Raw genomic sequence first — 17,656 nt, 5'->3', positions numbered from 1 at the left:
CAGCACGTTCTCCCAGCGGACGCCGTCAACTTTTCAGGTGCTTCTCTGCGGAGCACGCAACGCCGTCTTTGTCTTCTCCGGTATTGCACTGCTGCAGCCTCCGAAATCCGCGCGCAGGCGCCGTATCGAAAGAAAATCCATATGTCCCACATCAAATAATGCAATGTGGACATAAGCCGTGTCCCATATGAAAACCTATATAATCATACGGGCCATATGCTCCCTGTGTTTTGGACATATGAGTTTTGCCAAATAAAACACACATACTTCCATATAATCGCACGGAACATGCCCCGTGTGATATATGGGAACATACGGGCTTTCATATGGGGCCCGCCCATAATAATACGGGATTATTTAGCATGGGGAATATGCGTTTCCTTTTCCATAGGGCGCGAACATTTTCCCGCGCAAACATTACGCTATACATGTTAAAAATTATTACGCTCTTCAGGGTGTTGGCTTGTCCTTTGACCAACACCCCTACAGTTAAGGCTACAAAAACATTTCTACGTGTGCGACGAGAAAAGGCGCAGTTGAAAACTGCGTAATAATTCTGACCCCGACCATCTACCTTGGGCCAATGACCACCTCGGGTAAGATGGCAGCTGCCACGTTACCATAGGCGCGAAAGAACGTTGGAAAATATAGGAAGCGCTTTCTGTTTACTCCGTGCGCGTATACACATATGATGGCGCGTGTCTTCCGTACCGATCCTAGTGGGCATGTATCTTTTTGTCACTAATTGGAGAATGAAACCTGAAAGTCGCGACAAATTTCATGGCAGATTATATCAGCTAAAATCAAGGTAGTATTTTAGACAGAGACGGATAGATTTTATATTTAGATTATGCTAGCATTGGCGTTAACAGAGCAAAGGCGCTTAGCTGCGCGAGCAGACTCCAGCTGTCGCGGCTGACTTTCAGAGGCGAAACAGGGGTAAGCTCTGGCTTCAGCTCTGCTAGTAAGAAGGTGCGGGGCAGTGAGTCCAGCAAATTTCCTTTAAAAACTTCCTTGGACACAACGAATGTTATAGCAGCACTGGATCGGAAAGGTAAATAAATTGATGCTTTTACTGTAGGTGCCTTGCAGGGGTGCTGTGCAGGAAGGCTCATGTTTGTCAAAGTTCGCGGGCATATCCGCAAACTCTGGCGACGCCCTCAGATGAATGAGCTAATGGTAGCAAGGCATGAAATCCAACCCTCGGCATGCCTCCAGTTTCATTGGCTTATCTAGATTCCCTCTGGGGTTGTCATCACTCGGGCGTTACCTCAAGAGCAACCGAAAAAGAAGGAGTCATGTGGTCACACCGTTGGCGCCTTCTTTCACTCGTTTATCGTTCCACCCATTGCCTGTGCAAGTAAGTTATCCAAAAAAATGTTTCCTTTAACGTAATCGACAGAAAGGAGAGGGTTGGTATCAGAATGCGCCACATCCCTACCGTTCGCATTCGGCAGTGAAGAGATAATGTCCGAAAGGAGCCCAAGACGCGCCCCAGAAAGGCGTGGCAAGCGGCTTGCACCGAGTGCGTAGATAGATAGCGGGACAGTCACGGTATTGCAATATTGCACTGATAACAAAATTGCTGGATCTCCCGTAATCGAGAGCAGATGTAAGCATGAAATGGCAACCGGCAAAGCAGATTACTAGCCACAATCTTAAAATGAGTTTATTGCGCGTTTGCGACGGCACACCCCACCCCACCGCACCACACCACGCCATACTGTGCGCTGGTCCATATAGACGCTGCCTAGTTAGAAGAAGAAAACCGGCTGAAGGTGGCACCACAGGAAGCGAAAGACGCCAGGGAGACAGAGCGCACTTCCCAGCTAGAAAAAAAATGCGCCTGAAGGAGGCGCCACGCAACTAGGCGCCATCTCTCGAGGCGACGCAAAACCCGCGCCGCGGAACTCACGGACCGCTGGCGTTCAAAAGAGAACAAGCAACCCTGTCTCAGCGCCAAAAGATGACAATGAATTGAAGTGTATGCTGCCCTGTATCTGCCTTTTGAACGTCGCTATTGTAAGTGAAATAAAACTTCAGCGTACTGGAAGTCACAGCTTGAGTGACATTGCGAACAAACATTAGGAAGAACTCGGAAGCAATAGCTTTTGTAACTTGTATGGGCAGTAAATAGCGTATGTAATTCTGTCTTATACAAAGGGTTGGGGGCCAGGCACCGCATATTCTTTAGTTTTGACTGGCTGCCCGGATGATCTCGTTTTGTTCTCACAACTTGCCCGGATGTTCTCGTTTGAGTGCCCGAATATCGGCTCTGGCTTTTCACTCAAGGCCACTTGATGGTCGCCGACAACGGGAGCTAAAAGCGTTTCACGATTAATAAGCATCGCTGGCGCGTAACATTGCCCAGTCTTCTAAATTTGAGACGAAGTAGTGGCGTGCGTAGGGTGCGCTCGTGTTGACAAATGTGGCTTTGTATCGACATTTCGTTATCTGCAGCATTCCCGCGTTCCACATTATTTTTGTTCACTGACTGCAGTCGAGCAAACTCAGGCCAGCAAGGAATTCGGGGCATCCTGCATGGCACCTGTCTTCTGCATTTCAAACGAGGAAGCGGCGTGGTTCCAGGCGGTCACAGATCACTAGGTAGTCAAAATTTCCGGAGTGCACCCACCCACCTCCTAGAAATACATTCAGTGACCGTGCACACCGCTATCGTGACTTCAGTATTCCTTGTCTTTCAGGGGCAAGTTCGCCCATAAAAGAGTTAGATCATAAAGTCACACTTTTCGTAGCGTTTCTGGGTCCGTGTTCACAAAGAAGCTATTTCAATAAGCCTGTTCATAAGCGCAGCTGCCAGGTAAACGAGAGGGTGGGAATAATTAATATTAGCGAAGGCAGCCGGTCAAGGGTAAAGAGGACTTAACGAACGAAACGCTCTGTGAATTCGGCCCCTGGGTCTCGATCAGCACTGCCACGAGACACTATATGACGACAGTTCCCATTCTGGACTTGGTGCACGGAACAAATTTGTTTGAGCGCTTGTGACGCTCTCTTCCGTGACGTTCCTCGGGACCGTCTCTCGGAACTGCTACACGGAGCAGAAGAATGAGAAGAAAGGAGGAAAAGAAAAGTAAGAGCACTCACCATCGTCCCTGGGGCTGGTACCGGGCTCGCCAAGCTGGGGCGCGGCGATGACCAGCGCGTCGTCGCCCGCTCCCACCGAGGAGGCGACGGCCACGGGCGTGGCGAGCCTCTGGTGGTGCAGGGGCGTGAGGCGAGCCGAGCGGCGATGCTTGCGCTGCTTGTGGTGGTGGCGCGGCCGCGGCTCGCCGGCCGAGTCCTGGCCGCTGCGCTCGTCCTCCGAGCTGGACGCGGCGAAGTGGCCCAGGTTCAGGCCCTGCGTGTCCCGCCGGTCGACCACCTTCTCGTAGCCGTACCAGCCGAGGAGCTCGTTCATCGTCGTCTCCGCGTAGTCCTGCAGCGGCAGATGTGGGATGTTAGGTCCTAGACGTTATAGTGGGGAATACGCACTTTGGGATGAGAAGTTAATGACATCCTAGTTGAAATCAAGAAAAAGAAATGGGCATGGGAAGGGCATGTAAGGAGGAGGGAAGATAACCGATGGTCATTAAGGGTTACGGACTGGATTCCACCAAGAGAAGGGAAGCGTAGAAGGGGCGGCTGAAATTAGGTGGACGGGTGAGATTAAGAAGTTTGCAGGGACAACATGGCCACAATTAGCACATGACCGGGGTAGTTGAAGTTTGCGAGAGGCCTTTGCCCTGCAGTGGGCGTAGCCAGTATGATGATGATGATGATGATGATGATGATACACTGTCTGGGGGGATTGGTCAAGAACCGGGTAGCTCCATACGACAATAAGAAAAAAAAGGTAATGATAAAATAACCGTGAACAAAATTGGTGAATACGTATATGGGAAATAATAGGTAGATCCTATCTCAGTATTCTAATAGAATGTAGGAATAAATGAAAAGAAAAATACAGCTAATATAACGGATTTTGTAGAACTATAAGAAAACCAAAAGTTTTGATTTTATAGTCGAAATCTTTGTGACCCTGCAGTAAAATCCTGGACGGCATCGCCAACCTTCCTGTCACTGTGCCCAAGGGTGGAGGCCCCTAACGATAGTAAATTTTAAACATTTAAGTCTATCTAAAAAGGCGGAACGGCGTTTCTAATGTTCTTTTTCGCAGTTCAGGATATCTTTGACAATCAATGGGAAATTATCTATTGTTTCATGTTCCCCGCAAAAGGGGCAGTTCGGTGAGGGAGCCAGACCAGCTCTGTGTAGGTAAAAATTTAGAAATGGAAGGCGGCAGCGTAGTCTATAATGATTGCGACTTGAAGTCCTCCGCGTTTGACAGAATTTACTATCCCAATAATGTGACAAGTTCCGAAAATCTGAAGAGGTTGTTAAAGAATGGGCGTGAAATTCACGCAGCGTCATTTGCCTCTGAAATCTCGTCCCTATGATGGTGGTGGTGGATTGTAGCAACAGGTGGGTTTAGCCTGGCGATCAAGGCCGGCAATTGCTCCGCCCGAGTGTCTCTTACAATACCGCTGAAGGGTTTCACCATATGTCCATCAAACCAGTCTCTCTTAAGAATTCGATAAGGAGACGTGAAGTTTCTTTGCGTGCTATAACTGATCCCTCGGGAAATATAAGGTGGTGCAGACACGCACGCGGAAGCTCTTTTTTTTTTTTTTTTTGCAGATTCTTCAGGAGAGCGTCCCTTTCATCTTGGAATTTCTAGCAGGACCACAAAAAGTGCTTAATCTCTCCTGCCTCGTTGCATGCCATACAGTTCGGAGAATTGATTCGCCCCGTCTTAAATAACCAGGCCGGTGTACTAGCAGATCCTGTCCTTATTCGATATAGAAGTGAGGCTTGCTCTCGGTGAAATCTCTTGGTTACGCAGGGTATATGCAGTGGAACCCAAAGCGACCCCAAGTTATTTCAAATGTCAGATTTTTTACCTGATTACTCTTTGGAGCCTTGATTTTGGGAGGATGATAGAGCGCTGCGTATGCAAGCGCATCAGCTTTTTCGTTTCCTGAGATACCAATGTGGGAGGGAATCCACTGAAATTTTACTGTGAAGCCTTTGTTGTTGAGTTCTTTCACGATGACTAGTGATTTGCGTGGGAACTTGAGGGATGGCAGACCACGGTATAGTTGTTGTAAGGCGGCCTTTGAGTCCGTAAGGACAACCACATTCTGCGAAGGCAAAGTCTTTAGTTTGCGCAAAGCAAAAGTTATTGCTACGCCTTCCACAACTGTCAACGAGCCTATACAGTCCAGACGGCCAGACAATGTATATCTTAGAGAGGGAATATAGAATGCAGCTGCGCAGCGGTCTTCGTCTGCTTTGACAGAGCCATCTGTGTATACTTGTAGGTGATTCGGGTAAGTAGTGTTCAAATGTTCCAGGACTAGTGACTTGGCTTCTGCAGATGGAATGCAGCTCTTTGACTACAATCGTGGTACACTTAAGTTGCATGTGATGTCCTCAAATGTCCAGGGTGGTTCTATCCTTTCCCTCTGTAGGATTTCAATGACTGGGCCATTCAGGGAAGCTTTCGCCACTAAATCTGCCATTTCGTTCAGAATTAGGCCCTTATGTCCTGGTACCCAAACCAATCGAATCAAAGCTAAATGAGGGGGCACTAGCGATTTGAAAGCTCGAAATACCTGGTAGTCATCAGAAGCAGTGAGGGGGGAGCACAGAGACAGAGAATCCGTCACGACCACTGTGTAACATGTTGATGCATGTAGTTTACGAAGGGCTAGAACTACAGCTTAAATTCTCCTAGAAAAAACTGTACGAAGTCTGGAAGGCGAAAAGAAAACGACCAATCGAAAATAGCAGAATATATTCCGATTCCACACTTTTCTTCATTTTGGTAAACGTGAGCGGCAATGACTGCCTTGGTCGGTATGCGCAAAAAGTAATCTGGGTGTAGGAAGTGTCACTTGGGGATATCATCATCGTCGTAGTCGTCGTCGTCGTCGTCATCACAGCCATGAAGGAAGAAAAAATAATTCCGCGAGACCCATCTCACGTTGACTGTGGAGGGTAATGCGTTAGCATTGAATAAATATAGCAACACAACGTATTGCCACCGTAGAAACTGGTTATGTAGGAGGTGTGTACTCCAGCGGCACTCCTCTTTCGCTTGCCTGAGTGGGCCACGTAACGCGTAGGGCGGATAACTGGTGGTCTATTAGACTTACAGAATTGCGGTGCGCAAACAGAGAAAAAGGCATGACTTATGCTCATGTTTGTGTTAGCACCAAACAATGAATATTAAAAGGAAGCAGTGGGAAATTGCTTGTTGAGAAAGCCGATAAATGTACAGTGCGATGCAACTTAAAAAATAATGATATTGAAACGTCCAAGAATTCAGAAGAAAAGAAAAAAGAAAGACGTCGAAGTTCCTAGCTATAACGAAATTATTTTTGAACAGCTCTGATAGCATCCACACAACAATTGTTGCTCGTGTACAGTCAAATGCTCAAATGTTGAGGCCTGAAGCTCACGGCACGGTGCGAAAACGCGCTCGCAGCGAAAGTGAAACATTGTGCGCGGACATGCATGCAAATGCACAGTCGGTCGCTGCGTACCCGTACGCTCGCTGCATTGAGGCTTCATTCTGTTATGCTCCATTTGGTTGTGCAAACATCCCACTATAAGAACGTATTTCGCATAGTTTGCTCTCAGCTACTGCCTATACCTTTCATGCAAGAAGCCGGTTCGGGGGACTTCATCACGGCGACGGCGCGCAGTGGGCGTTCTCTGTATGCATTCGGTAAAGCAATAGCGTCTGTAAACCATTATGTGCTTTCTGTTTGCCCAATGTTATCATTGTGCAAGTAAATAACTTCTGTCGTTTCGAGAGTACTTACAGAAATGTCCGGGAGGGCTCTCGCGTGGTGTTTTTATTCAGCGCCGACAGCCAAACCTATGAGGAGCGCGCCGCGTTGTCCCTGGTACTATACGCAAGCGAGGCGCTTCCGACAGATGACGACTCCGTAAGTTCTCGCCGCCAATAGGACCCGCGCTACTTGTCTGAAGTGGAGTTCTTGCCGTTTCTTGAGACGAGGTTTTTCTAAGGCGGCGTACAAGAACAACCTCGTGCGGCTCTCGCCACAGAGGCTGCCGCGACTGGAGGTCATTGCCCATCTCGACTTTCCTGTGTGTCTCTCGGTGATGTGTGTTCGCAGTGGTCGTTGTGCGTGTCGCCGAAACCCGCTACCGGTGCCCCTCCCACCTCGGCGCCTGTCAGATCCAACACGCCAGCTTCCCATGCTGTCATTCGAGACGGTTACCAATGGCTGCAGCCCGGCTCTCCCAAGTAGCCGTGAATCTGCCAATCACCCATGAAATCTGGCCCACGAAGTCTAAAATCAAACACACAAACCACCATGGATCACAGCCAGCTTGAAGTCAGCAATCCACGCCACCTCTTAAAGCACTATACGTGACACGCCGCCTCCTTCCAGAAATTACCGCGCCAAAGACAGGCAGCTACGCAAGGTCATGCTGTTTTTCCGCATGATCTGTGCACGCAGGTAGAAGCGGTGGGGGGGGTATAGTCTTCGCGAGGTATGGTTTATTTTTATTTTTTTTCATCTCCTACTGCGCGCTTTTTCGATGCCGCCTATTCGGGTGGAACCAGTGTGCCTCCCGAGCATTTCGTGCTAAAACTTGACACGCACGCGCGCACACGCAACGCATCCCATTTTTCGAAATGCCAGGGAGGTAGGCGCGAGGTGAGGAGGGGGGGGGGTAGGGAGGGGTGTACGACGACCGTATAGCTATATAGCTCTCCCTCGCAAGGAGTATTGCGTCCAGCGTCGGCGGGCGTGCCTCTTTCTCTGCCCCGAGGTGAAGTGAAGTGCCCCTTTGCGGCACATGTATCGCGCCGGCTCGACAGACAGACAGGCACCCAAACTATACAGGGGTTGGTCTGGGAAAAATAAAAGCGCGAACGAGTGACACAGAGTAGGTATTCGAGGAAAGAAAGAGAAAGAAAGAAAAGAGTCCGGAATGGGAAAATACACGAAGGAAGAAATAAAAGAAAAGAAACTCGGAAGGACGTAGACATGGCAGTATAGGACGAGATAAAAGTCGCGGGGTGTAGAGTTAGGAGTGCGCCGCCCGAGCTCGACGGCAGGGCGCGACGGGTCTTGGGCGTCGGTGCCTCCCACACACGGCGGCATCGGCGCAGCGGGGCCGACCGGCTCGGCTCGGCTCGGCGAGCAGAAATCCCTTAATTCTAGAGCACAGCAGCAGCAGCCGCCGTCGTACACGTTCGTCAGGGCGGCGGGCTTCGGGAGGAGGGGACGGACGGACGCGCCCGGTCCTGCACTCTATAATTTGTCCCGCGCGCGCGCACACACACACACACACACACACACACACACACACACACACACAGCGCTCGCTGATCCTGCACCGCTGCTGTTTGGCGGTGCTGCCGTAGTTGCCGTCAAGCCAGGGACGGCCACGCCAGTTGAGGACGCCGGCGACGAACGACTACGCCTCCTAAGCTGCTTTGCCGAACGGGGCTCGGCGCTAGCGGGCCACGTTTGGCTCGGCGAGTTTGTTTTCTCTTGCGAGACTGCCGCTGTCGTTGGTGGCACCGCCGAGGTCGAGCCTGCCGCATCGCGACTGCGGCTCTCGCGATGGGAGGAGTCGTGAGAGTGAGCTGCCCGGGTCCTCGCCCCGGTGTGTGTGTGAAAGAGAGAGAGAGAGCGCGCAGTCACTGTCACTGTGCACGTTGACCAGTTTGGGGCTGCTGTTACGACGAACCCAAGCACGGCGAATGCTTGGAGGCAAGCGCAACGGCGTGCGGACTGATTGTGCGCTTTCCCCGACTGGAGCGGAAGCGTCCGCGGTCTGCGCTGCCGAGAGCATCCGGTGTCCGGTTTCGGAGCGCGGAGGACCACTGCCTGTCAGTCCTAGGTACCGAATAGTGAGGTGAACACGATAACCGGGGACACTCTCGCGGCATCGTGACAGTATGGAGAAGATCTTTATTTTAGTTTTAACAGCGCAGCTGTTTAAGCTTTTAGTTTCGCCGTGGAGCATTACCAGAAAAAGCCCAGCTGTGCGCCACCTCGCGTTGCCTAGCAACCACTTGCGAAGAGCACCGAGCCACGTAACCTCCTCGCATCCCACGCGCGTAGGGCGGAGTCGTGACGTCACAGGCGAGTAAAAGTTCGGAACAGCCGGCGCGGCGACACATCTCTCGCCTCCTCTACTCCGTACGTACGTGCTGCTGCCATGGGAAGACCGAAGAAAGTCCGGACACCCGAAGAAGAAGCGGCTTACCAGGAAGAGCGCCGTACTGCCAAGCGAGAAGCGATGCGTCGCCGCCGAGCTGATCCGGAACACCGCACCGAAGCTGCGGATGAGAAGAGGCGACGCCGAGTCGAGGATCTCGAGTTTCAGTCGAGGAAACGCGAAAGTCGACGTCTGAACACTCGACGTCGCCGAGAAAGCGATCCTGGCCTGCGACTGCTTGAAAAATTCCAGCGTCAAGCCCGCCGAGACAACAACTTAGCAAAACCTAGCATAACCTCGCAAAACCTAGAAGTGAGTGAGTGAGTGCGAACTTTATTTAGGTCCTGAGGAGAAATAATTAAATCAATCCGGCGGCTCCACCCAGGTCGGGGCCGATTGACAAAGTCCTTCGGCCACGCCCCGAACCCTCTGGACAGCATTGAGCTGAGCGATGAGCTCTGTGCTTCTGAGCGCTGAGACCCAGGAGGACTGGTCAGGACATTCCTAGAATAACTTAGCCAAGTCTACCATAACCTCGCAAAACCTAGAAACGACTTAGCCAAGCCTACCAACGACTTCACAAAACCTAGCATAACCTCGCAAAACCTACAAACAACTTAAGCAAGCCACGTAAAAGCTAGGTGATCACAAGCTCCGCTGTTGACTCCAGCCCTGCACCACTCGTGCAAAGTGCGCACGTTTTTTTTTTTTATTATTTCTCGTAGTCGGCGTCGTTTTACCGTCTGCATTGTTTTATTCCAGGCTTCCGTTAAGCGTTGGATTACACCAAGGATGGTCTTCGCATTCGTCGCTTACTACGTAATAATGATTTCTGCGGGTCTGAAACAGACTGCCACTTTCGATCAACACGAAAGGGTCTCGATAAACTCAATGACAATAACGTTGACGAACCGGTGCCACTATCATTATCATGGCGAACTGGTGCCGCCATTATTATAGTCCACTTATCCGATCCCCGAAAAACAGTGCAGCTCCAGAGCACTCGCCGCCGACCTCTCTCGGTCGTCCTCTTGACTTGAGCTTAGTCTTGAGTCTTTTCTGACTCAAGAGACCGTTCGTCGCGAACGACGAACGGTCGAAACCCACGCAAAAGACACCCACGGCTCGGTGCAAACCCGCAGCCATCCGCTCCGGGCTGCCTCATGTTTCCTGATGTTACCTCCGTACTCGCGCGAAGCGCACCGCTCGTTTCGAGCAAACGCTCCTCTCCTCTCGCAAGGGGCGGCAACCAACTCCTACCGACGTCCGGCGTTTGCCGCCGTGCGCCTTTCCAGGGTCCGAGAAACCAGAGGCTTTCCTCTCAGTCGCCTTCTTTCTTTCTTCTACTCTTTCCTTTTCTCTTTTTCGCTTTCTCTCTTTCTTTGTTTCTTTCTCTCCGATAGTAAAGATCTTCTTTCGTTCCTGTCTCTTTCGTTCTTTCTTTATTTACTTCGCGGGTCCTTCCTTCCTTTCTTCGTTCCTTCTTAATAGCGCGGTTCATTTTCCTGCGCATTTGGCTGTGCGGAATTCAGTCAAGCCCTTTGTGGTTTTTGTGCCCATTTACCTCGGCATCAGCGTCGTGTGTTCGTGTGTGTTGCCGAAAATAACGGTGGTGTTGGTTTTTAAGCTGCGTATTTGTTTTTTCGTCCTTCCCATCCTTCCTTTCCTCCCCCCCTTTCTTTTTCGTTCTGTCTTTCCCTTCTCTCCTGGAAGCTGCGCGCACTCGCTCCCGTCTTTCATTCACGCCCATCTTAAAACAGGCGCCTCTTCGTTTCCTTCGCTGTCAGGGTCAAACGTGAATCGCGCCCGGCGTTCAGACTCCGTGATCGGTGTCTACGGAGAGGAAACGCAACGCGGAGACGACGACGACTCCACCCCCGAGTGCTGACGAACGTCGATCTAAGCATCACGGGTAAATAAGCGAGAGTCGGACATGCGCAACGGTGAAATAAGTAGAGAAAAATACATGAGCGCCTCGAGCTTCTCTGATCAGGTGCGGTCTCCGAAACGGCACAGTGATTTTAATATTGCGTGCTGCTGTGCTAGTTAGTTGGCATTTCACGGCAAAGTGCGCTGGCTGTGGCACTAAAGGACGCGCACAAATGCTACAAGCCAACGTAAAGGCTACGCGGACACACGTATAAACTAGCAGAAAAAAGAAAGAAAGAAAGAAAGAAAGAAAGAAAGAAGAAAAGAAAGAAAGAAAGAAAGAAAGAATCGAACGAGAGTGTCCTGTTTCGACGGCGGGGGACATTTGGACACTGTACACCGTCACGACGCGCAAGCAAAGCCGGACACTGGAATCCCTCCACATCGACAAGATCCCGCACCCTTCTCACGCCATTTGTCCCCTCCTCTCCCCGTCGACCACGCGTCACGGGGGCAGAGAAGAGAGGGAGGCCGACTCCGGCGCGACTCCGACGAGCCACGGGGCTCAGCACTCAGCGGCCACGTGATCTCCTTGGCGTAAACGAAGGGGGCGGTGGGGAGCCATCTACGGACGGGGCTCCACTTTCCCGTGGATGCGGAGGAGTCGTGTGACGCGCTCACACGTATAGATGGTCCCGTTTCATCGCCCTTCTTCACTCCCATCTCCTGCGGCTTCTCCCCTCGCCTTTTCCTCTGAACCCGACGTTTCGAAGAGCAATTACTTGTAAGTGCGTATAAATACAAACGCATACACCGTCCACCCGGCCACGTGGCAAGCATCCCCTCTATACACACTCGCGGAAGTTTATAACGTCGGAAGGAGTCGTGTGACGCCGTGGCTCTCTCCCTTTCTCTCTCTCGTGCGCGCGACGTCACTTGAGATGTTGATCACCCGAGCTCTGTCGCCTTGAGCGCCAAAGCGCCAAAACTCATGGCTCGCGAAAGGAGGCAAGAAACATTAATTAACGCGTTTCAAAGCTACGAGCGCTCGAGCAAACGCAGCGGCAAGAACTTAGGAGGAGCGGAGACATGGGTGAGGTGGACGTGGTGCACTAAATCGGTTCTGCCGACGTATAGTTACACACAGCAGCGCCGGCTTGCGGCAGGCGGGTGCAGCGCGGTGGCAGCTCTCGCATGACATTCGTGGAATCCGCGGTTCGTTTTGGACTTGCCTCGAAGCCGAGTCGACATCGTTAAGAGCAGCGTCTCAGAATATAGTACACCTTCAAGCGCACGTGTGTGTGTGTGTGTGTGTGTGATATATACATATATACATATATATATATATATAGAGAGAGAGAGAGAGAGAGAGAGGTCCCGTATCGCGTACTCTCCTCCGCGAAACCACCCCTCAATTCTCGACCGAAGCCTCTGTACAGTTTGTTCATAGCTCATCTTGGAGCGCCCGTGAGCATACGCAGTTCGTAATCTCGAGCAGTGACCCGCAGCTCGAAGAAAACGGAGAGGAAGAGTGGGGACGGGGTGAACAAGGAACCTTGTACCCAAACTGTCTTCTGTAGAAAAGCGCTATTTGTGGATAAGAAAAGAAAAGAAGTACACCGAGCGACTGCCCCGTTTCAATCGTTACTATCTGGTTCTAAAAAAGTTCGAAATCTGAATACGATAAAATGTTCTGAAATCTGTAACGTCACGTTGACGTACCGAAGCTGAGGCTCACTCACGAAATTCACGAAATTCATGATTGGTCGTCGTTTTCTACGGTAATAATAACTACTGTCCCTCTAAATGAATGAAAATAAGGTTTTGAAAAAAAAAAAAACTTAATCAGTCTGGATTGATTTAGTGTTGCAACTCAGTCTCTTTTTAAGCCCAGTGTACATCAATGTAAAACAAAACGAATTTCGCGTTTAAATCTCATAGAGAGATCGTCTGTTTCAGCACCACGCGCAGAAAGAAACAAGAAGCCGAGATGAGTATCGCTTTAACAAAATTACAATACCGTAACAAGGGAAGCAAAAAGCCGATTAAGCATCCGTTCCTTTCTCATACGCCCCTCTTCCAACCCCACCGCCTCAGAAACCCGTACAGTACTGCTGGCAACAATGTCTCACCAGCGGCTTGCAGCTTTCCAGGATAGAGTGTCAGAGAACGTCGTCTAACCGGCAGTCAAGCGCGTAACAGGGAGTCGCGAGGTTATCGTACTGGCTCCTACCACGACGTACACCGAACGACAGCATGCTACGCGCCAGCACACGCGAGCACTACAGCAAAAGCACGCTTCAAAGACGGTGCGACACCATCAAAAGAATGGCGCACTCTGGTCGCCAAGCGGTTGAAAGCGGCATGGTGCACGCAGATATCGACACAAATCACACATTCAGGGAAATTTAAGTGCCTACCGCACCAACGCTCCGCCCCGGTTTTCTTTACATTGCTAAATCTAGCGTTGAGGAATGGCACCTGGCATAAAAAATTGTCATCGATTCCTACCGCAAATTTATTTTTGTTCTGAGCCGTGCGATTGCGTGAAAGCGTCCAGCGTCTAGACTTCTCTCTCCAATGTAGGGTACTTCCCTTATGGTTAACCTCCCTGCCTCATCCCTTACCTCTCTCTCTCTCTCTCTCTCTCTCTCTCACACACACACACTCTCTCTGAAGAATCTATTGCAGATGGTGAGCGCAGCTCTAGCACAGGCGCAAAAGAAGACGTTCTCCTGCACTGCGAACGGCTAAAGGATAAATTAGGTGCACGCGTCAATATCTACTTTCAAAGGGGTTGCGCGTGCTCGACCGCCGTAATACGGTCGCGGCCATGTTTGCACGTGCTTAGAGAAGTGTCTCGTTACGTGCAGAAACGGTACGTACTGTTAGAAAGAGCGGGTGAATCAACCGACCCAACTTATCCTTCTTCCTCAGCCACAGTGAATAGCAGCCTGCGGCAGAACACTTCTGAAAGCTTGCAATACTTTCTGTTTTTCGACGAAGTGACGACACGGATAATTTCCATTTCAATTTGTTTCCATGAGAATGTAGGATGGCCCGAACAAAAAGGGGCAATATTTCCACTTGACAGAGATCTGGGCCCCCTGGACGTATAGCAAGTAGATGAATTAAAGAGTCAAACAGATTAGACTTTCAGAAAAAAAAAAAGAACTGAATTTAGCACATGCACCTTATTTGTACCATGCATACTTTAAAAGCTACACTAGTAACAAACGAGAAAAAAAAAATTGCATAAAACACGCACACACGTAATAATCGCTAAGGGAAGCTTCTGTAGATATGCCCTGCCGATGATTGTTGTTTAAGGTGGCTGTTAAGGAAGAATAAGCAGAAAATCAATTACCTCGCTGATTTTTTTCTTTGTTTCTTTTTTCATTTTTTTCGTCCGTCTGTTTCTCCCTCCTGCCCTGCCCTGTCTTTCCTCGTCTCATTTTGACTTTCATTTGCCGGAGTTGAAGTGGAAAAACGTCCAATAATAGATGATGTCCAGAGCACAGCGGCCATGACGTATTCCGGCTCTCCTTCCGCAAACGCTTCCGGCGCTTGCAGCACACAAAAGCGTCGCCTTCGAGATCGGCTTCCGTTACTTCGAAGGAGCCGTCGCCGAGGCGAGAAGCGGCACCATCCAGACACCCTAGTTGAGGTCGCGATTTAGGCGACACCTACACGGGCTTAAGACGTCTTGCTTTCTATAAGCATAGCACGTCAGCGATTCGAATATACGCTGTGTCGAAGACGTCGGCTCAGTCGCGCATGCTTCGCGCTTCTGTCTCACGCTCCTGCGGTGGTTCTCTCTCTCTCTCTTTGCGAAGCGGTTAGGGCCTGACTTCGCGTCGCCGTTGTCCAGCGGGAAGTCTCGTCTGCAGTTTCGTACACAGCTACGACGCGGCATCCAGCGAGCCAGCCAGCCTCGAGCAGCACGCGGTCGCACGCCAAACGCGCGGCGTTACAGCGCGCAGTCGATTTCCTCGCGCGTCACGTGACGTCGAACAACAAAGGCAGCGAGTGGCGCCTCATTAGGGGCGCGCCTAACGACAAAATTGCGTGAACGGACGCGTCGTCCCCATCATCTCTACGCGCGGAGGCCAACTCGCGGAGACGAGAAGAGGCGTAAACGCGCGGCCAAGAAGGGTCCACGACGCGGGTCGAGACGTCGCTACACACGCGGTGCTCTAGAATCGATGGAGGCGAGAGTGTACGTATACGGCGGAAGCAAGAGGGAAGAAGGCGGCACCCCAGCAATCACGCGACTCTGGCATCGCACCCCCACCCCTCCTCTTTTTTTTTTTTTTATTTGTTTCCACGAAGACACGCGACGGCGACGCGTTTGTGCGACAAGCCATCGACCGAACTGCAGAGTTGTGCGCTGGTCTACACTGTTTAGAGTTTCTTATAAAAAATCGTTAAACTGAACTCTTGGCACTATAGTGTACGTGGTATTAGTGTTTATGGGAACTGCAATATGGCTGTTTGGCCAGCACGGGAACGATGCCTAGGGCATAGATTTGTCTAAAACGGCTCCTCATGTGGCTTGAGACGGCTTCGTGACTTTGAAAACTGATTGTTTTCGACAAGGTATTGCGTTATAAATGCACTAACTGCGGCGGTGATTATGCTCGTGCAGAGTCCTTTCAAGTATAGAACCACTTCGAAATCTTGGGAAATAAAGGCTTATAAAGCATACTGAGTACAGCTATAGTAACGTCTGAATCCACAAGTACGATAATTAGACAAATTGGCGTGCTAAGAACCGTCACGCATGCATGGTAGTTGAACGGTCGTCGAACCGGACTTCGCGCTAGTAATTTTAGCGGGAAACTCCACGGTCTTTACAAAGACGGCTCGTCAAGACGAGGAAAAATCGTGCGCTGCATTTTTTCCGCCACCGATGGCGGGCAGTATAATCCCAAAGTGGCGGTACCTGATCGCGGTTACTGTTAGCAGGCCGACGACACCGAGAAACTGGGCCTGTAATGTTGAAAGGAGTTCGCATGCTGGCGACAGGCGGCAAATTGTGGTCTGCGCATGGTAGTAATAGAGAAGGTAGCCATGCAATGACAATCAGATCCTATGAACCAAAAGTATCGGACATTTGACACTGATTCATTGGGAATCTGGGCTAAAAAAGAAAATCCCCGAATATAAGAAAATTACGCAAGCGCAGGACTCATGTGCAGCCCTTTCTTTTAGAGTCTCATTTAGTGAGCTGCTCTCTTTATCGCCCTCGCAGTTTGAAGTAACGTTACACTCATTAATTAATTAGAGAGGGAATGAAGTTCTAATTTCCGCAATATAACATGTATACCTGCTCCCAACAATCATTAGAAGGATCGTTTTCCTGATAAATGCCACAAATGCTGAAACGGCTTCAGCAGTACTGAGTACCTCATCTCCTTTCGCACGCACTTCAGTAGGAAGCACAACAAAGCAAAAACCCTACCATGAAGAGAGATTAGCCTGATTTGCAGAGCACTGCGCTGTTTTGCACTTGAAGAAAATTAGAAGGACAAATAAAAAAAAAAGAGCAGCCAGTTCCTCTCCTACGTTTGCTCCGTACCTATAGCGCGTTCGCTCTGCGCAGGCATCCTTGGTCGTTGCGTGCAAACTCGCAGGAGGAACGCTCCTCACGAAATGTGCCCAAATCCGGCGTCGCGGCCCGCGCGTGGACAAACGCCTGGAGCTGGCGAGGCGAGGCGTAAAATTAGCTCGTCTCAGGCGCCACCGCCGCACTTTGCGCAACGAAGGCGTCGTCGTACGTAAACTGTCGTCGTCGACGTCGAGTTCTGGATTGTCGCATCGCTATAGATGCGGTCCGCCGGTGCGCGGTTATATACCCTTCCATCAACGCGGCCGTCGTATTATAGCCGCGCCTCCGTGAAATCGCACAGCGAGCCGTCGCAACGGGACGCTTTTAGCTTCAACGTCTTCATCATCTCGTGGCCGGGCCATTATCCGAGCCGCTCTCTGTTATTAAGACTGGGCGAAAGTGCAGCAAAAGAAAAATAAATAAAAGCTCGTTCCCCAGACCTATTGTCTTTACTGCTTTTCTTCAATGTTGCTGTTGTTTCGAGCACGTTTCTTACGCTGTTTCTACAGGTGGGCACCAGACTGCGCTATTTTCTTTTTTTCGTTTCAGGACTGAAGAACGGCAATCAGTCCGCTTTTTTCTTCCTTTTTTTTTTTTTTGTGAACCGGTCCGCATTGTTCTATGATCAACTATAAATTTCTAGTCAGGGTAGTCGCGCGGGCGAGAACGACCCAATTCGCCTTCCTTAAAGGAACACTGCGAACAAAAGTAATTAGAGCTGTAGACAGCGAATCGCCCATCGACAATTCCAAAAACAGCCTCTCTAACATCGAGAAGAGGGTTAACACGCCATAAAGGCTTATTCAAGTCACTTGGAGACCGCTGACGTCACTGTGAATTTCCCGTGGCAGGTCGCCGTGACGTCATCTATTTTTTCAGCGTCTGAACGGACCTTTAACT

General features: G+C 50.4%; 1 protein-coding gene across 1 annotated transcript in view; it reads right to left on the bottom strand.

The window, feature by feature from the left end:
* Positions 1 to 1,296: 1,296 nt before the first annotated feature.
* LOC126522560 (uncharacterized) overlaps positions 1,297 to 17,656 on the bottom strand; it is a 72,472-nt gene continuing 56,112 nt past the window's right edge. The window contains exons 2-3 of the mRNA XM_072288953.1: positions 3,109 to 3,439; positions 1,297 to 1,352 (exon numbers count right to left, since the gene is read on the bottom strand). Of these exons, the coding sequence (XP_072145054.1) occupies positions 1,297 to 1,352; positions 3,109 to 3,439 (387 nt within the window). The remainder of the gene's footprint in view (positions 1,353 to 3,108; positions 3,440 to 17,656) is intronic.

This window comes from Dermacentor andersoni, chromosome 6 (assembly GCF_023375885.2).
Source record: "Dermacentor andersoni chromosome 6, qqDerAnde1_hic_scaffold, whole genome shotgun sequence".
Classification (NCBI taxonomy): Eukaryota; Metazoa; Arthropoda; class Arachnida; order Ixodida; family Ixodidae; genus Dermacentor; species Dermacentor andersoni.
Note: the sequence above shows the minus strand (reverse complement) of the source record. Positions and strands in the feature narration are given on the sequence as shown.